The 20,942-nt window shown below is 51.7% G+C and overlaps 1 protein-coding gene across 1 annotated transcript; it reads right to left on the bottom strand.

Moving 5' to 3' along the window:
- Positions 1–15,744: 15,744 nt before the first annotated feature.
- Positions 15,745–16,977, bottom strand: GJA3 (gap junction protein alpha 3; the record flags this gene model as incomplete). The annotated part of the gene is made up of 1 exon (XM_082675535.1): positions 15,745–16,977. One exon carries the CDS (start codon positions 16,975–16,977, stop codon positions 15,745–15,747), a length of 1,233 nt encoding a protein of 410 aa, XP_082531661.1.
- Between the last annotated feature and the right edge of the window lie 3,965 nt (positions 16,978–20,942).

Genomic DNA, 20,942 nt, shown 5'->3' with positions numbered 1-20,942 from the left:
AGAGGGCAATGTGTTCCCACTCACTGGCCTCTGAGAGGCTCTGTGAGGGCAGACTCAGCCCACTGGCCCTTTCCCATCCACACCGTCTCGTCATGAGCTTATGCCTGGCCTCTGATGCGGTGAAGGTTCCTCTCCTTACGTGAGGAGGCTTCCGTCCACGGGAGGTGAAGTGTCCTCGTCACAAGAACGTCTGAGAACAGGTTTAACAGATCGGTAGACTGGAAGATTTACCCCGACTGAAGAGAATTTAACAGGATCTGAGTTAAAAAGAAAACAAGACTCAAACGTCAACATCTAAGCCAAGAGACAAAGACAGGGAGCAGGGCGTTTAGTCTCCACGGCTGGCGGGTGTTACTGCCAGGGTCTGTCTGCCTCTGCAGATTGGAGCAATTTCCTCTCCCTCCACCCTCATCCCCACACCAGCCGGCATCGGGCAACCTAATCCAAATGCCACATGCCAAGCCTACTGACAGATTCAAAGGACTTCAAGGCTGGAGGGGCCCCTCGAGGTGACTGTCAGCTGAGAACCAGGGCCTGGCAAAGCTGCTGCCTGCAGGCCAGGTCCTGCCCCGGCCTCTGGGGGGTTTCCTGGTGTGCGGGGACGCCAGGGGCTCACACAGTCTGGCTGCTCTCGAGCAGCAACAGCAGAACTGAGCAGTTGCACCGGAGACCGTCTGGCTTGAAAATCTAAACTCTTTACTACCCAGCCCTTTACGGAAAATTTGAGGAAACTGGCGGATATGGCTGGCTACCTAGCTGGCTGGCTCCTATCGTAAGCAGACGGACCTTCCTCTTTCAACCTGGGCGAATTGTGGTGCTTGAAAAAAGAACCAGGAATAATTTTTAGAAGTCAGAGTTTTCCATTAAGTGGCTTGGCCGGATTCCAGAGTTTCTATTCATGGACGGTAGAGCAGGACCGGGCACATGTCGTGCACACAATCCTCAGACCTCACTTTTGTTTCTGCTCAATCCCTTGTCCTTTGAACCAGCACAATAAAAGTGCTTCAATAAGCAGGGTCAAGTAGGATGGACCAGAGAGAAATGTGAACACGAGATTACGGCTGCGATTAGAGGCCGAATGCCCTCAGCCACACAGCATGAGCCGAGAGCACCTTTATTATAAACAGCTGTCTGGCTGCTATAGAACAGACGGCAACCGCATTTTAAACTGTTTTGTCCGAGTGAATGAAGCACGGTCATTTTGGAGAACAGGGAAGCAAAGTTTTAAAAGAGCTGAAAAGCTTTTCAAATGCCCGTATTTTCTATGTTCCCGAGGGACTTTGGTCACTTCAGTTCCTACGTGGGATGTGAAGTGGTCCCACATCACGGGGGCTCTGATCTCCCCTCCCTTCACCAGCAAAGTCCTCAGCCGGGGGCGGCCTCCCCTTCCCAAGCTCCTGGTCTGTGTTCTTCCACAAGTATAGAAGCATCAGCTCTTTTGGTTTGGGACTGATGTGTAAATGAGAATCAGTTAACTTGGGAAGTGCGTCCACCGAGCCGTCCAGAGTTAGCTGGACATCCTCTCCTTAGGTGAGGAGACTTCTGTCCACGGGAACTGCTGGTCTCTTTGGGAAGCAGGGGGGCAGATACATCAAAAGTCTCAATGGAGTTTATGTCTTTTGACCCAGCAATTCCCCTTCGAAGAATGTGTCCTAAAGAAACAGTGATGTGGAAAAGATTTATGTACCACACGCACTATTTAAAATAGCCAAAAATCAGAAATAATTTAAATGTCCAACAATTGGATTCTGCTCAAACAAATTGTCATACATTTATATGGTGGAATGTCATGAAGCCTTTAAAATTATGATTTAGAAGAAAATGTATTAACCTGGAAAATGTTCATAGTATATTAGGAAAAAAATATCAGAATAAATATGATCCCTTGGAAAATATCTCAAAGAAAATAAATCAAAACATTAGCCAAGTTTATCTCTGGGGGTGGGATTTTAAGTGTCCTGTACATTTTTCTTCATGCTTTGGTGTTTGTACTTTCAGTATCATGTGTCTTGGTGTAGATATTTTTTCCTTGGACTTGAGATCTATTGGGCTTTTGAGTCTATGGATAGGATCTTCGATTAATCCTGGCAAATTCTCAGCTGTAATCTTTTCAAATATTGTCTCTGCTCCTTCTCTGTTTCCTGTCCTCTGGTTACTGATTAGACATACCCTGGACCCTCTCTCTCTGTCCTCACGTCCTTGAACCTCTTTTTCATCCTTCCCATTTCTGTGGCTCTCCCTGCAACATTCTAGTCATTCCTTCAACTGTATCTTTAGTGTTTCTTCATCTGTGTGTTCAATCTATCCATTGAGTCTTAAATTTCAAATATCATTATTATTTTTTAAAATCTAGAACTTCTATTTGGTCATTAGTTATAATTTCTTGTTCTCTGCACATATTTTTAATCTTGCCTTTAATTCTTTTTTTTTTTTTTTAAACAGCCCTTTATTTATTTATTTATTTATTTTGCGGTACGCGGGCCTCTCACTGTCGCGGTCTCTCCCGTTGCGGAGCACAGGCTCCGGACGCACAGGCTCAGCGGCCATGGCTCAGGGCCCAGCCACTCCGGGGTATGTGGGATCTTCCCGGACCGGGGCGCGAACCCATGTCCCCTGCATTGGCAGGTGGACTCTCAACCACTGCGCCACCAGGGAAGCCCCCCTTTAATTCTTTAGACATAGTAAACATAGTTCAATTACATTCTGTCTGATAATTCTAAAACCTAAAGTCCTTGTAGGTCTATTTCTGCTGTCTGTTGTTTCTGTTTATTCTCAATCATGGAGCCTCATTTCTGTTTCTTTTTTTTTTTTTTTAATATTTTATTTTTTAATTTTTTGGCCGAGTGGCTTGTGGGATCTTAGTTCCCGGACCAGGGATCAAACTCGCACCCTCAGCTGTGAAAGCGCCAAGTCCTAACCGCTGGACCACCAGGGAAGTCCCTGGAGGCTCATTTCTTTTGTGCCTGTATGAGTTTTATCTGTGAGCTCTGTAAGAGTAAATTAAAAAATGGAATTTTCTGGTTGCTGAAAGGGAAAGAGAGTATTACCTCTCCAGTTGCTACTCACTGGAAAATCATTTGTGGGTTTCTTAGAGATGAAAGATAAAGAAAAATTCCTCCAGAGAGGAAGTGCAGGGGTTTTTTTCCCCCCGTTTGGAGATGCCTTAAATCCAGCTCTCAGTGTGAAGCGACTTTATTGAACTAGGAACGTGTGTTTAGGCTGCAAATCTGCAGTGAGAACTAGCGATGGTTGTAAGTACCTGGGGCAGGATACCCTGTCCCCTGGGCACCAAGGTTTAAAGCAGCAACGTTTCTTGCAGTCTTTGGAGCAGGGGAGGGACTTCTAATTCTTTTCTTCTAATTTTTTTTTTAGAACATAAACCCTGCTTTTTTAAAAAAAATTTATTTGTTTTTGGCTGCGTTGGATCTTCATTGCTGCACCCAGGCTTTCTCTAGCTGCGGCGAGTGGGGGCTACTCTTCATTGTGATGCGCAGGCTTCTCATTGCGGTGGCTTCTCTTGTTGCAGGGCACGGGCTCTAGGCGCGTGGGCTTCAGTAGTTGTGGCACACATGCTCAGTAGTTGTGGCTCGTGGGCTCAGTAGTTGTGGCTCACAGGCTCTAGAGCGCAGGCTTAGTAGTTGTGGCGCGCGGGCTTAGTTGCTCCGTGGCATGTGGGATCTTCCCGGACCAGGACTTGAACCCGTGTCGCCTGCATTGGCAGGCGGATTCTTAACCACTGCGCCACCAGGGACGCCCCCTCTTCTTCTAACTGTTAAGCTGAGTGTGCGGTCCTCTGGGTGCCAGGCTCTGGGTGTCTGTCCACTGCTCGGATGGACGTTACCCTTAACCCGAGTTCCTCCTATGAGGTCATGGATACTGAGGCTCAGATTAACCCTTGACCCCTTTCTTGTTTTTTTGTTTTTGTTTTTTGTGGTACGCGGGCCTCTCACTGCTGTGGCGTCTCCCGCCGCGGAGCACAGGCTCCGGACGCGCAGGCTCAGCGGCCATGGCTCACGGGCCTAGCCACTCCGCGGCATGTGGGATCTTCCCGGACCGGGGCACGAACCCTTGTCCCCTGCAATGGCAGGCGGACTCTCAACCACTGCGCCACCAGGGAAGCCCCCTTGACCCCTTTCTTCCTCTCTGTTTTGCACCATGAATCCAACAGGACATCACAGTGGCTTGTCTTTAGTTCTGTCTGGAGTCTGACCTCTTCTCACGACCCGCTTCCGCTGTCCCCTCTGGCCTCCCCTCTGGCCTCCCCTCTGGCCTCATCACTGGCCTCCCCTCTGGCCTCCCCTCTGGCCTCCCCTCTGGCCTCCCCTCTGGCCTCATCACTGGCACTGCCGCTGAGCATTTCCTCGGCCATTTCTCTCCCCTGATCCTGCGTTCGGCTGTGGACTCGCCGCAGCCATGGGGGGTTGGCAGGTGTGGCACCAGCAGAGGCTGAGGCACGTGCTGGCCTGTTTCTGCCACTCCCGTGGCCTTGAGCGTGGGCCCTGGTCCTCCTGTCGGCAGACGTCCTGCGTCAGCCAACGGCCAGCCACTGTCAACCTTCCTGCCACCCTGCAGGTGACCACGGTCCCGACCAACACTGACAGCCCGGCCCGGCCCAGCCGAAGCCGCAGAATAGAAAAGAAACTGTGTTTTCTGCAGATGCCACGGCCTGTTAGGCAACGTAAAACGGAGACACGCAGGTTCCTGAAAGGTAACTTGGGATTTTCCTTTTCCACTGAATTAACTGCCAAAGATATAATCAAGTAACTAACCCCTAAAAACAGCATGTAAAGAAATCTGAGATCTCTGTGTATATTTCATGATTCCTCTATTTTCAATAAAAATATTTATCTTCCATGTTTATTTATTTGCCAAGAACTGGGCAGCTTTACCTGAAGCTCTCCTACTCATTGGTGGATTTCCCACTCTATTGTTTTCCTCTATGGCCATTTCCTTAAGAAGTTGAATGTGCACTCACCCCACGACCCAGTGGTCAGACTCGCAGAACTGAAATGTGTCTCCACGAAGGCTTGTGCACAAATGTTCACATCAGCCCCAAACAGCAAACCGTTCGTGATGGTTAACTGTAGTGTCAACTTGACAGGCCACGCACGGGGTGCCCAGGTATCTGGCCAAACGTGATCGCGGGTGTGTCTGGGAAGGTGTTTGAGGATGAGATGAGCAATGGAGCTGCACGCCTCGCCTCCTGACGGTGGGCCCCATTCGAGCAGCTGAAGGCCTGACCAGAATGAAAAGACTGACCCCCCATGGGGAAGAGCGAATTCTCCTGCCCGACGGCTCTGCCGGGACACTGTGTTTCTCCTGCCTTTAGTCTCGGACTGAATCATTGGCTTCTCTTGGGTCTCAAACCTACTGGCCTTTGGACTGGAGTTTACGCGATGGGCTCCCGAGGCCCCCAGCCTGTCGACCGCAGACCTCGGGGGTCATCAGTCTCTACAGCCATGGGAGGCAGTTCCTCAGCATACACCCCCATGCCGCCCAGAGGGTTCACTAGTGGGTGAATGGACGAATCCTGGAATTCTCAGCAGTAAAAAGGCATAAACTACCGAGATAGCAACAACAGACAGGAATCTTGAGAGCCCTGTGTGGAGTGAAAAAGACACAGATGAGTTCATACTGTGTTTCCATTTGTGTGAAATTCCAGAGAACACGGGTCTGTGACGCTGGAGGGCAGCCTGGCGGTGCTGGTGAAGGGGAGGTGACCTGAGGGGCACGGGGAGCCCATGGGGTGACGGGCACGGCCCCAGTGGCAGTGGCACTTTGGCGCACGCAGGGCAAACGCGCGTTCTGTCTCAGCAGAGCTGGTTTTGCAGAAAGAATCAGCCAGCCTGGCGGGAGTGACCTTCTCTGAAACCGTGTCCTTTGCTGCCCCAACCTGCAACACAGGATGTTTAGATGGTCGGGCAGAAACCAAGTTGAGCCCAACCCATCTGAAGCACAGGGGCCGGGGCGGGGGTGTTCCTCCTGCTACTGGCCCTTCCAGGTAGGTGGTGATGCTGGCCCTGCCCATCCCCCTGCCCCTCCCTCACCCCGTGGGGGACCTGAGGAGGCAGAGGCTGGGCTGGAACAGAACGTGGGGTGTCCCTGGCCCTCGGGCCTCCAGCCGGCCTCACCCTCAGTCTCACGATGCCTGGAGGTCTGGGCCGAGCTGACTCCCACCTTCAACATGATCCAGAGGCCACAGATCACTTCTCACCAGGGAAAGCTTCCCAAGACAGAGCGTAGAGGGCACGAAGAGCAAACGGAAGTCTCACGAGGCCTGGAACACAGGTGAACAGGGAGGAACTGTTTCCACGTTAGCCGGACTTGCCAAACGGGTCAGTTCCAAATGGGTGCGAGGATTCTCAGCAGCTGTTCCGCGTCTCGTCCGAACCAGCCCCGTCTGACTAGTAGAGGCGGTCCTAGGAGATCTGGTCGTGCAGCCCAAGCTGGGTGGCGACTTTGCTGCTGTAGTTGATTAGTTTCTTAACCACGCCTTCAGCCATGTTAACACCACTCCCCAGATTTGAGAACTCATTAAAAGAGAAACTCTGGATCATAGAAGCAATAACCTGAATTTTGTCCAATGTACTGAGAATTCATTTTAAATGGAAATGTGTTTTCTTGCTGAGGACTTTGGGGGGTGCCTCGGGGTGCGAAGGAGCCAGTGCCTAGCTGACGTGCACGATGTTCCCTGCAGGCTCAGAGCGCCCCTCTCGGTGCTGGAGAGAAGGTGCTCTGTGACCTGGGGCAGGTGCCTGGGCGTCTCTGTGCCTCAGCTTTTGCCCGTGAGAAGGAGGTGGCGATGGGAGCCTCCCACACACACACAGGCCGCTGCCAAGGACGAGGGCAGAGAACACACCGGCTGTGAGGGGCATGACTCATACTTTGCTTTTGGTCTAATTTGCAGCTTTTGCCTTTGACGACACTATTTGCCTCGTGTGGTTGTTGTGAGGATTAAATGAGATGATTTAGGTAAACTGTCTGATACGTTCAATAAGTCAAAGTTATTTATTTCGGAAGTTTATAGCTAAGGATGTAACTGTAAAAATTGTTAATGTTGGATGATGCCTTTAAGCCTAAAGTTAGGTGTCATTTGCCTGTTTTCATTTGGAGGCGGCCTTTTCACGTGTTCTCTGGGTGTCGATCTCACCACAACCGCATGAAGTGAAAACGCTGACCCGAGGCAGCCACTAATCTGCCTTCTGTCAGTGTCAGCGTCACATCTTGTATATCGGATATTTAACGTGTCCGTAATCTTTAGGAGAATCTGGCGTATTAGGGAGTCTGACAAAATAGGTTTGTCATTTCTATGTAAAGTGTATAATTAAGTGTAGACTTGTAATTTTTTTTAACATCTTTATTGGAGTATAATTGCTTTACAGTGTTGGGTTAGTTTCTGCTGTATAACAAAGTGAATCAGCCATATGTATACATATATCCCCATATCCCCTCCCTCCCACCCTCCCTATCCCACCCCTCTAGGTGGTCACAGAGCACCAAGCTGATCTCCCTGTGCTATGCGGCTGCTTCCCACTAGCTATCTATTTTACGTTTGGTAGTGTATATATGTCCATGCCACTCTCTCACTTCGTCCCAGCTTACCCTTCCCCCTCCCTGTGTCCTCAGGTCCATTCTCTGCATCTGTGTCTTTATTCCTGTCCTGCCCCTAGGTTCTTCAGAACCTTTTTTTTTTTTAGATTCCATATATATGCGTTAGCATACGGTATTTGTTCTTCTCTTTCTGACTTACTTCACTCTGTATGACGGACTCTAGGTCCATCCACCTCACTACGAATAACTCAGTTTCGTTTCTTTTTATGGCTGATAGACTTGTAATTTTTAAATTAAAAAGTTTAAGAGCATTTGACAAAGTTTGTAAATGCTATTGGAACGTATACAAGAAGTTGAAAGTTCCTGTACTTACAACTTTGATTTATTGGATTTTTAACGAGTTGTTTAAGGTTGTCATAAGTTTTTTTGAGTTGGGGATATAGATTGCTTGCGCCCTTCAGACATTTGAAATATTTAAGAAGAAAAATGAATATATTAAATTTATAAGTGCAGTTCAAAATGTGGAGAAGAATTTAATTAAATGGATTGATTTTTAAGAGTTTAGTTGGTTCAACTGATTGAAGGTGATTCTTACGTTATCTGAAGTTTTACACATACTAGAACATGACATAAGATTTGTACAATGAACATAAAAGCTAGAGGAAAAAAAGGTTTTTTTGAATTTGAACTTTAATAAGGCATCATTCATTTGAAATTTAAGTAGCTGTAAAGTTCTTTCTGTGCATTAAAGTCCCTGTTGCTCATTAAAAAAAAAAAAAAAAAAAACCCGAAGACCCAAACCACACATAGACACAGTCTCACAGCCTTCATTCATGCAGAGCTGGACACAGTCCACACGTAACTGAATGGGCCTTGGCCTTTCGTGCACAGTCCCGGCTCCCAGCTTTCGGAGTGGGGGAGGGGAGGGAGGGGGAGGGGTTGCCTGGCGATGACCTCATCGTGGTGATGTCGGCCCTGAGCTCTACCCGGAGTGAGCAGTTGGGAGAGGAACCTGCAGACTGATGCTTGGATCTGTGATATTAGTGTTGGCCTTTTCTTAAGAAAAGAAAAAACCCTTCCTCTCCAGAACACACTGGGTTTCCTCTGATCGCTCTGCTCTTGATATGTGGCACGATGCCCCGGTACCAACCCCCGACACCCGAGAGGTGCCCTAGGACTGGTGTCCTGGCACCTTCGAGCGAGGGAAGCAGGACCCCAAGCGCACCCTCAGCCGCAGCCTCCATCGCAGCGAACGGCAGGAAATCATACTCGGTTCTGCATCTGCCTCGTGTTTCGTCTGGTTTGGGCCCTAAACAGTTGAAGAACAAACCTGAAAGGACGACGGGGAGGACCGGGGTCCGCACACACTCACACGCTCGGGATAAACGCTAGAAGGAAGGGACGCGCTTTCTGAAGGGGTTTTGAGGGTCTTGGGAATGAAAGTTCTTAGCTCCCATGTTTCCTCCTTCGTGGGGACCCCGCGGCCGGCGCCGGGGGCCTCGCCTGGGACCAGGGCGCTGCGGTGAGGACGGAGGGCCGCCCTGAGCAGGTCCGAGCTCCCGCCAGAGAACCGCTGACTTCTGAGGGTGACTTTGTTGTTGCTGTTGATCTCGCTTTCAACTTTGAGAGGAAACTAGAAGGGGGGCGCGGCCTCTATCCCACGAGAGTCTCTAGCTCCCTATTTGGGCCTCCACCCCACGGACGCCCTCGGAGCCCAGCCGTCATCATCTTATCCCTGGGCGTCCCGGGGTGCCGCCCAGCCCGCCCCACTGTGGACCACGGGACCTGCAGTTCTGGCGGCCGGGAAAGGTCCAGGTCTGGTTCTGTTGGCGTCGCACACAGTAAAGCTGCATGTGCATAGACTCCAGGGAGGGGTCGGCGCCTGTTCCTTGAGCAGCAGACCGTTCGGAACCCAGGGGAGGTCCCTGCAGAGGCGGCGAGTTTTGATCCAGCGGCCCCATGTGTGACTCCCGTGGCCTCAGGCCAGGGGGACGTTTACATGCCTTCACTCGATATTCACACGTTTGAGAACTTATTCAATAAAACTATAAGCCATTTAAAAAACTATAAACCATTTTGTTTTTCCCACTAAAAAATGTCATGAAAACTCCTAGAGTGGCTCGAAGAAGACTCCCAGGGACGACAGTAGTTTCTGGGCCGTGTGCAGAGCTCGCTACGCTCTCGTCTCTGGGAGCAGCAGGGCTGGATGGCTTCTGACGGTGAGACTTCGCCACCTGCTTCCCTCCACGCGGTTCCTCCTTCCCCCTCCCGAAGGTCCCCCAGAAGGAATACTTTCAGAGTGAATGACAACAACAGGAAAAGCGTGACACAGAAAAGAAAAAAAGAGAGGGAGGCTTTGGGAAGGAGAAAAGTTCTGTCTCTTGCCAAGGTGTGTTCAATTCATCAAGCTGTGTCCTCCTGTGTGTACATTTTAGTTCAATGTAAAACTTAAAAAGTTTTTGCATAGATATATATATGTGTGTGTGTATATATATATATATATATATATATATATTAATCATGGTAAAATACACAACATAAAATCTACTATCTTGGCCATTTTTAAGCGGCATTAAGTCACGTTGTTGTGCAACCATCGCTGCCATCATTTCCAGAACTTTGTCATCTTGCAAAACTGAAACTCTTCCCAGATAACACCTCTACATCCCCCTCCCCTAGCCCGACACCCACCCTCCTTTCTGCCTCTGTGGATCCGGCTCCTCCAGGGACCTCCCGCAAGTGGAGTCACACAGTGCTTGTCCTTTGTGTCTGGCTTATTTGACTGAGCATAACATCCTCAAGGTTCATGCATGTTTAGCAGGTGTCAGGATTCCCTTCCTTTTTAGGGCTGAATAACATTCCATGGTATGGCATAAACCCTTCCATTTCCATGGTATAAACCCTTCTGTTTTAAAACAAAGGTAAAAGGTGGGAATGCATAGACACAAGAAAATGCTGGCAGCCCGTGGATAATGTTAATTCATTGACCCGGCGGGTTTGTGTGGTGCTTCTGTGGGTCAGGGTTACACGTAGCATTTTCTGTCCATTCTGGTCTACTCCCCACAACTTTAGTTCCATATTTTCGGATGAGAAAACATCAATAAAGGCAGAGAGGTGAAACCAATTCCCCTAAGTCATGGGGCTGGAAAGGAGCGGTGCTGAGCGCAGACCCGCTCCTGTGACCGAGGCCGAGCCTGGGCTGGGCTGGACCTGCCCACCTTGCAGGGTGGCTGCGCTGGGGGAGAGGGAACCTTCCGAGTTATAGGACGCGTGACGGCACCACTGAGCCTGCGCAGAAGCCCTGACTTCCTGCCGACCACTTCGGGGTCACCCTGGGCCTGGCTGAGTGGGGCCTGCAGCGTGGCGGCCTGGGGTCGTCTTCCCCAAAGGGGCCCGCAGAGCGCGCACCTGGGCACCTGCCCGTGGCCCTAGTCCCCTCGGCTGCGGAGAGTCCCCTCGCCGCCCCTATGCGCTTGGCCGCCCCCGGGAATGCTTGGCGGGGCCGGGGCGATGGGTGCCACCTCCCCTCAGAGCGCCGCTCGTGTGTCCGTGGCGACGGGTCGGGACGCGCCCCTGGAGCCCCGTGCGTGCAGCTCAGGCCTGGCACCCCCGGTGACGCGCTGTCCGCAGGGCCAAGCCCCTTCCCAAAACTATCCATGGGGACAGCTTTGGCACCCATGGTCACAACCAGTGAAGAGTATGGGAACTTCCCGCCAATTCTTGTCTGGTGGGGCTGCATTTTGAATTTGGGTTTCTTTCGAGCCTTCGAAGCATCTGGGCTGGTCTTGGTGTTGTTATGCTGTGTCCTGCATCCATCCAGAAGTGGGTTTGCCAGGCGGGGGCAGTGTGAGTGGGAATATTGCATTTCTGATCAAGAACTTGCCATTAGACACACACAGGTATCGCCCCGCGTCATAAAAGCAGAGCTACAAATACACAATTATGTGTAATTATACACAGAAGGGTCTTCCCCAAGAACCACAAACTCCAGCCTTACTGGGGGAAAGATCTCTTGGGCATCATGCTGAGTGAAGTAAGTCAGAGAAAGGTGAATACTGTGTGTTTCCACTAAAATGTGGAATCTAAAAAATACAACAAACTAGTGACTACAACAAAAAAGGAACAGACTCACAGATGGAGAACAAACTAGTAGTTACCAGTGTGGAGGTACAAACTGCTATGTATAAAATAAAAAAGCAACGAGAATATATTGTACAGCACAGGGGATACAGTCTGTGGTCTATAATAACTATAAATGGAGTAGGACTTTTAAAAATTGTGAATCACTTTGTTGTACAACTGAAACTTATATAATATCGACATCAACTATACCTCAAAAAAAAAGTTTTCAAAAGTTAAAAAAAGGAAAAACAATTAACTCACTACAGAACTAGTGATTTAAATTTAAGGCCAGTTTTAATTACTTATCTGGTAAAATGCTTATTTTCAGTTACAGTTCAATCTATGAAAGATACTGTTATAGCACAAAAAGTTTTAGTAAGAGTTTTGTAAACATTATGACCTAAGTTACCACTTACATATATGGTACTAGGCACAGTTCACTGTTTTAGAGTTATTTAAATTCCTAACTGACCATAAAAAGTCTTGCTATGGCATTCCATAATGCAAAGGGGAAAAATCTTTGGGGCAGTAAGAAATCTTAGAGTGAATAAACTGAAGCTTTGCGGTGTAACGTGGAATTAGGGAGAGAAATACGTGCTCTGACGTTAATGTACAATGCGCGTGTTATTTTAAAAAGTTATTCCGAGAATGCCCTGAGCCCTCTGAAGGCAAGGGCGGGGTGGCAGGGTCTTTACGAAAGATTCACCCTTTGAAGTCATGCAGTACTCTGCAGAGTTTTGTTCTGGTGGAGATCCAAAAATTGATCCATAAGTCAACGTTACAAATATCAGAAGAATAAGTTCAAAAGAAAGCATTTTAGAAAAAGCACTTTATTCAGTAACACTAAAGAATTAAAGAAAGTGTTAATAGAATTAAAGAAAGTGTTAATAGGGGAAAAAAAAGCCTAAAGAGAAAAGAGACTAAATCTCATCAGGTTAATTTTTGTAAAGGATGTTTGAATTGTCTTCACAGTTCTTATTCTAGGTGTTCTCGTACAAGAAACCTATGATCTAGCCACTTATTTAAAGATCAAAGAAGCTGGGCTATATCGGAAATCGTCTGGTTGGCTCTTCTCGCCTTTCTCTTTTCTTTTTAAACTTAAGGTATCTTTTTTGTTAATTTCATGGGGAAAAACAACTCAGTAAAATAAAGTTTAAAAAAGGGAAAGTGAGTGATGATGTATGAAGTGTTTTAGGATTTTAAACACTGGATTTGGGCACTGTGAATGTAGTAATACTTGACACTTTGTAACCACTATAGGTTGTGCAGTGCCAGCCGGATGACCGGGCTTCCAAAAACAGGAGTGGAAGAATATAATTGTCTTGTACGCTGTGGATTAAAGAAACAGAGTGTGTAAATGTAATAGGTATGGCATTTCAGTTTAAAAATAAGCTTAGGGATTTAAAAAATTTCTATTAAATTGGGAGAAAAATAGTTTCAGTGAAATTTCCAAATATTAACAAGTCAGAAGAAATACATCTGGAATCTTGACCACAGGGGCGATGGTTTCTGTTTTTAACACACATATTAGTGCTAAAAGTGATTGAATAGAGGCAACCGTTTCCCTGGCCATGTCCCTGTGAGGGAGGAGGACCCTGGCCTTCAGGGCCACGGACGCCCCAAATAGCAACATAATGTGAGACATGCTTTCATTTTTTACACGAACTGAAATCAAAACACTAACCTGAAGAAATACCACAGGCACCGTGGAATTGCGAAATTTTGCTTCTTTATCAATTAGTGGTTTTCAAGTAGGAGCATCTAATTTTACCCTCCCGACCCGGCACCGAGCGGCCCTACTAGACTATAGACCAAACTGGCACCTTCACCAACACGCAGGGAATAAAGTCCACATTTAAAGTGTAGAAACGAACTACAGTTACAGTTCTCGCTTCCATCTCCAGCCCCACTCAGAATCACACCGTGGGTCACGATTGCACCTGACATGTGTCCTGGTGGAACCTGGGGTACTGAGAACATTCACAGCCACCCAGTGAGCTGTCCTTTCACCGTCTGGTCACTGCGACAGCGGCTGAAGCTTTTTTATCAGAAAGCTTTTCAAATTGGGATTTTCTAGTGGCCCTTTTCGCCCAGGAAAACTCAGCCCCACAACCAGGGGCCTGAGGCATCCCCTGTGGGTGAGGAATTACCTTCTCTCCTGTGCACCAGCCTGGGGAGATGGAGAAAATAGCCACTTGGAGAAGTCTCTCCATCAGTCTGCTGGGAAAGCCTTTAATTTCCAAGCCGGCGGTCACCAGCCAGCTGCACACAGTCATCTTTTCATCAGATTGTCAGTGGGTCGCTCTTTACGATATAAGACACAGTCTGGGCTTCCCTCTGGTGCACTGGTTAAGAATCCGCCTGCCAATGCAGGGGACACGGGTTCGAGCCCTGGTCCGAGAAGATCCCACATGCCGCGGAGCAACTAAGCCCGGGCACCACAACTACTGGGCCTGTGCTCTAGAGCCCGCGAGCCACAACTACTGAGCCCACGAGCCACAACTACTGAAGCCCACACGCCTAGAGCCCATGCTCCACAGCAAGAGAAGCCACCGAGATGAGAAGCCCACGCACCGCAACGAAGAGTGGCCCCCTCTCGCCGCAACTAGACAAAGCCCACGTGCAGCAATGAAGACCCAACGCAGCCAAAAATAAATAAAAAATTAAAAAGAAAAAACACAACAGTCTGCTGTGGAGTCTGGCCCCAAATACATCATCAGGAAGTTACAGTAATTCACAAAAAGATGAATCAGGTGGGGCAGGGTGCAGTTTTGTGGGACAAGAACTGACCAGCCGCAGAGGAGGTAGGATGTGAGGTGTGACAAGGCCCAGGCTCAACATCACCAGTGTCCACTGGCTTGTACACAAACAGCGACGGGACCCCTGTGTCATCTTCCAGCCTCCCCGGTCAGCACAGGATCCGTGTAGACGCCAAACGGGGCCCTCGTCCCAACCAGCACATGCACTCACGCGGGCAGGAGACCCCGACAATGTCACTCATGCTTAGAAAGCAAAGAGGCTACCCACAAAGAATGGTTAGGAAACTGGAAGAGTTTTATTTTGTACTGTTAAAAAATGTAGGTCGTGGATTCATCTGTATAAATAATTTTTCTGGCAACAGTAGTTAACTTTTAACCTCCCGTTCAAAAACTTCACAACTTCAAGCGTTTGAAATGCACTTAAAGATTTCCCCTGCTTTTGTTTTCTATGGTCCATTTTCATATTAATTAGCCGACTCATAAAGTCAAAGAATTTCTTTCAAAATAAAGTTCAAATCTCTACTAGTATGTAATGGGACACATTTGCATTCTCTTGGTCAGTATCCATTTTAATACTTTTATTTTCTTTCATTTTTTTCCTGAAAGATAGAAAGTGGGGGAAATAGGCTTACCTGTACGATTCAGATCAAAGCACAAAATGTCATTTAAAAAATAAATACCTAAGGCATACCGGCCACACTTTTACTCAGTTTCCTCGGCTGTTCAGACTTATCTCAAGGGTCTGCTCTCCCCCTGCCGCGGCTCTGCCTCTGATGGGCGGCTGCTTCCTGTCACTTGTCATGAAGTGTGTGGCTTGATATCCTGGGCTTCACATGCCGGTTCAGAAACTCAATGACGCTACATGGACTTGCTCAAAATCTTTTTTTAGTGCGGTTTGGCAAATATCCCAAATGAAATTCAACTCTAAGTTAAAGTCTCACACAGAGATAAGGCTAAGAGCATCTAGACTTGCTGGGCCGTCCAGAGGCTCCGGGGCGGGGATGGGGGCGTAGGAAAGGAAAACCGAATTGCCTGCCACAGACACCCCTGCTTTCCCACCACAGAACAGCGCCCCGCGGAGACCGCAGCACCTGCGGAGGCGGCCGGGCTGCTGGGCGCGGGGGCTGCTGGGAGAATCTCTGGCGGCCCCGCCCCTGCGCCCCCTCCCTGCCTCGGACGCGCTCCCCACTACCTCCCAGCGTTAGGAACAGCAAGCACTGACACACGAGCCCGACCCTCGCTCGCCCCCTCCTCCCACCTCCAGGCTCCACCGCCGGTGTGAGCCCCCTGGGTCTTGGATGCTAGGCCACCGCTAGATGGCCAAGTCACTGGCCCTGGCCCGGCCGCCGCTGGACTTACTGGCCTTGCTGGACCGGCCGGGGTCTGCGGGGAGCTCGGGGGGCGCGTGCAGCTCCACGGCAGTCACCGCCCCCTCCCCGTCGCTGTCGCCCGAGCTCCCCGCCCCGCCCTCCGGAGGGGGCTGCTGGGGGCCGGCCGGGGGCTTCGGGGCTGCGGGCGCGGACAACGGCGGGGAGGCCTTCCCGGCAGAAGTCTGCTGCTCGGCCTCCCGGCCGGCCCAGTTCGGCGCCGTCGCGAGCAGGTGCTGGTGGCCGCCGGGGGAGCCGACCGGGTGGCCCTTGCCGGGGGTCCCGGGCAGGGCTGCCGGCGGAGGGGGCTCGGGGTAGCCTGGGGCCGACGCCTGCCCCAGGGAAGAGGCCGAGGGCGCGTAGGAGGGCGGGAACCCGATGGTGAGGGCGGGTGGGTTGGAGTGGGAGGGCAGCAGGAGGGGCCGCTCACACGCAGGCTTTGCGGCCCTCACGCTGGAGCCGGGAGTGTCCGGGCGGTAAGGGTCGGTCATGCCCTGTTTCAGCTTCTTCCAGCCCAGGTGGTAGATCTCCAGCATGTTGAGCAAGAGGGACACGCAGGCCACGGCCAGCATGAAGAGGATGAAGATGGTCTTCTCCGTGGGCCGCGAGATGAAGCAGTCCACCGTGTTCGGGCAGGGCCACCGGTCACAGCGGTACAGCGGCTTCAGCTGGAAGCCGTACAGGAAGTACTGCCCGGCGATGAAGCCCACCTCGAACAGCGTCTTGAAGATGATGTTGAAGACGTAGGTGCGGAGCAGGGCGCCGGCCAGGCGGACCTTGCCCCGGTCGTCGCGCACCGGGGGCCTGTCCTGCCCGAGGGGCGGGCCGTCGGCCTTCAGCCGCTCTTCCTCCCGCTCCTTCCTCTTCTCCTCCATGCGCACCAGGTGCAGCACGTGGCCCAGGTAGATGAGGGTGGGCGTGGACACGAAGATGATCTGCAGCACCCAGAAGCGCACGTGCGAGATGGGGAAGGCGCGGTCGTAGCACACGTTCTCGCAGCCCGGCTGCTGCGTGTTGCACGTGAAGTCCGACTGCTCGTCCCCCCACACCTCCTCGGCCGCGGCCCCCAGCACCAGGATCCTGAAGATGAACAGCACGGTCAGCCAGACCTTGCCGACCACGGTGGAGTGCTCCTGGGCGTTCTCTAGGAGTCTCCCCAGGAAGCTCCAGTCGCCCATCGCTTCGGATGGCTAACCTGCAAGGGAACAGGCTCGTTACTAGGCAGGCTCGCCAGGTGAGCTGAGGGTGCAGCCCCTGGCAGCCCTGGGCCCCGAGGGCCTTCGGAATTTGCTGTCATGGGGAGCCGTGCTCCTGCCGACCAGCGGGAACCCTCCACGGGAAGGTGTGTGAGTGTACGTGCACGCACAGGTGTGTGTAGCAGGCACGTGCATGCATATCTCCCGGCTGTCCACCGAGCAGGGTTTGGTGGCCGTCCACAGCACGTGTGGCCCTGAGCGGGCGGCAGTTACACGGCACAGGGGCCAGCGTGAGGGAGACGACCGCAGGCTGCTAACGCTCTCACTTCAGAGCCGAGGACACTGGGAAAGGTGCCTGAGGGGAGGGACCTCTCCCCAGCCTCCTGACACCCGTCCTGGTCTAGTCCAGCGGCTCTCGGGGGGCATGGTGCTCTGCACACAGCTGGGTGGATTCCTAAGCGGACCTTTTTGTTCATGTGAAATCAGAGTGATTTTCCCAGATGGCCGTGGTTCCCAGGCCACTGCTGTAACTCCTGCCGTGTCCACCTACTGCCTCCCCTCCCCTCCCTTCTCACCAGGCAAATGTTCCACAAACGGTCAGCTCGCTGCAGGTCCAGCCATGCCGCCTCCCCCTGCAAGACGGGACCCGGGCGCACGTGGCCAACTGCCCCACGGGAGGCGGCAGGGGGAACCCGGGGGCCTCCGTGCCCCGATGCAGGGCACTGCCAGCCTCACGGACACACACACAGACAGACACACACACACACACATGCACACACACATATATACACACTCACGGCCCTCCAGTGGAACCAAAGACAACTCTTCTCACATTGAATTTTAAAATGTTTAAAAATATTGATGTTTATGAGTTGGTTCTGAGGCAAAATACAAAACTTTACTGTGACCTAAAGAAACAGAGAAATGTTAGCTCTCTTTAGACCAAATTTCCAACTCTGTTTTGGTTGTTTGAGATCTTTCACGACAACTTACTCTTCTCAGACCCCACCAGCCCACCTGCCCCTGACTGTGACTGCCACCTGTTCTATTTTGCTTGTTCTCAGAGAGTAAAATGTTTCAATTTAGAGACTTAACTTACTGAACGTGAAGGAAGTCAGGTGTCAGGCACTTTCTGGGTTAAACCTGACTCTCACGCAGACACTGCAGCTGCCCATCTGGGCCTGGACAGCACCGCCTCCCCCTGGCCCCCCCTCCCCCTGCCGCCCTCCCCCTGCTGCCCCCCTCCCCCTGCTGCCCCTCCCCCTGCTGCCCCTCCCCCTGCTGCCCTCCCCCTGCCCCCTCCCCCTGCCCCCTCCCCCTGCCGCCCTCCCCCTGCCGCCCCCCTCCCCCTGCCGCCCTCCCCCTGCTGCCCCCCTCCCCCTGCCGCCCTCCCCCTGCTGCCCGCCAGCCCATCCGGGCAGGACGAGCCCGCTGTGCCCCCAGCGCTTCATTCGAGCTTCCACACCCGCTGTTTCTTCACCTTAAAGCTTGGCCGGGGGGCGGGGCCCGGCCTGCTGACATCCACACTTAGGCCACCGTGGGGCTGTGCTGGCCCTTCGTCCTCGTCAGGCTGCGCCCGCGGGTCTGCTGCCCTCCCCAACCACCGCCCGGCCTCAGAGGGCCCCCGGCGGCGTGGCCTCAGGCCTCCACAGAAAACCTCCTGGACGGTCCTGACCACCCGTGGCCTTCCCCTTTGGTTCCAGTTCTGAGGCCATGGACCTTTGTCTGACACCTGCAGGCAGAGGGGTTGGGCACAGGGCACTCAGGGCCTCACCAGCTGAACACTGTGGGCCATTCGGTCCTTCTCCTGCCTCCCTCGGGATGAGCAGGTGCAGGTCATCCTCGCTGGGGAGCCGTCGGAGGGATGTCCCAGACCGAGGGCAGCAGGTCCGCACACCCAGCGCCCAGAGGGGGGGGACCCGGAGACTGGAGAGTGTTGCTGGCATCTCCCTGCAGGGCCAGGGAGGCGAAATGTCCCACAGTGTGTGTGTGTGTGTGTGTGTGCGCGCGTGGGAGGGGGATAGCACCCACGGCATCTGCCCTTTTATTAGGAAACCAGACACAGGAACGAACCGTCCCACCCCAAACGCCCTCTGCCGAGAGACACAAGCTATCGATGGGCCTGTTCAGTCAGTCAGAGGGAGGAGGGGCGGCGGCCCAGCCTCTCCAGAGCCCTTGGGTCCAGGGGCCGCAAAACACTTTCAAACAATGTGCCTTAAAGCTGCACCACGACCCTCAAGTGCAGCCTACAGAAGGCGGTTACCACCTGCAAACCCAGCGGGCATCTGGCAGCTTCCAAGGCTCACTAAGTCCACGACGGCACCCGTGAGCATGTGTCCCCGGCGGAGAGCCTGTGTCCCCGCGCGAGTGAGACTGTGTCCCCGGGGGCAGCACCCATCCCCTGCACTGAGTGGCAGCACAGGCTGGGAGGCTTTCCTGGGAAGGAGCTTCGTCTCACGTGTGAAGAGCTGTGGAGGTGATGACATCCTGACCCACAATTCTACTTCCAGGACGTCACACTAAGGAGCTAATCAGAGCCTTTGATAAGTGGTGCACATGGATGTTTACTGTAATACTGCTGATAAGAAGGAACACTTGGGAACGAAGCGTCCCCTGAGAGACGAACAGTTAAATGAAGAAGAGCAGCTGTCTGTCCACGGCGACATCATGGTCTGGTGACCCAGCTGCCACGCGCAGTGCTACTCTTCTCTAACATGACCAGGAAGGGAATTCTTGCTTTCCCATCTCCTTGTGTGGCTGGCAGTGACTATAAAAGGCAGTTCTATCCAATGATGTGTAAGAAGTCAGCTGGGGAACCTCTAGGAAAGCTTTTGATATCTAATAAAAGGGCAGATGCTACTCATGCTGTCCCTTCTCCCTTCTTTCCACATTGAGTACAGATGTGATGCCTGGAGCTGGGCAGCCATCTTGCAACCATGTGTCATAAGCGTGAGGGAACCATCAAAAAAGTCCCCAGGCCCCTGCTGTGACACTGTGGACCTGCTGAATTGACCCCAGCTGCCACCTCCAGACTCACGGGAGAGGAGGAACCCTATTTGCTTGTCAGATTTCCTGTCGCCTGCAGACAAAAGAATTCCCAACTGATATGCTATCTTAAAATCTTTATAAAATAAGGCCAGGCATAAGTGAAAAGCCACGGTTCATTCATAACTCCCAAAATGTAAGGTACTCATTAGATTTTGCAAACATTTGTACGTGCAGATAGGAAAAGGAAGGGCAGGGATGATACTGCAATGTTAGCTGCAGGGTTTCTGAGAACTGGGCAATTTTCTGTTCTTTTCATATTTGTTTGCATTTCCCATTACAACTTATCACATTTATCATCATAAAAGATTAATGACCATGACTTTCATTTTCTGAAGTTCTGGTTTTGGAAAAAGTCTGCCAAGTCCTTTCTCATTGTTCTCTCATTATGGTCTGTAACCTTAGATCTCTTAAATCGTGTCCCTAATAAACACGCAAAGGACGAGCACAATACGTGTTGCACCACTGGCCCAACAGTGGCCGTCACGGAGGACGCAGGGCTTGCCCTGGGCTACGTTCTCCCCCCACGGTGGGGCCCCAGGTGCACAGGGGCCGGACTGTCTCCTCCTGCTCCCGGCCTTCCTACCACACTTTGAAGCTTTGGTCTTGCTGTGGAAAATGCATGAATGAATGAATTAAAAAGTTAACCAAAGGGTTGAGTATCTTTTGGGAGACCGGCAACACGGGGCCCGGTCGGATCCAAACGGGAGCCTCCGAGGCTCCTCAGCCTGTCTCTCCAGACGGCACACAGGGGCCTCGGGGTGTGTTGTCAGTACCACGCATCCCTAACGTCAATTAAGGAACAAAATAACAGCAGAGGATGAGACCCTCAGAACAGCAAGCTCTGCTGGGCCAAGTAAGGACAGAAACGGACGACAGACGGACTCCACGCCCTGCTGAGG

Source organism: Grampus griseus (genome assembly GCF_964374135.1).
Source record: "Grampus griseus genome assembly, chromosome: 18".
NCBI lineage: Eukaryota > Metazoa > Chordata > Mammalia > Artiodactyla > Delphinidae > Grampus > Grampus griseus.
This window is presented reverse-complemented; position numbering and strand designations above follow the sequence as displayed.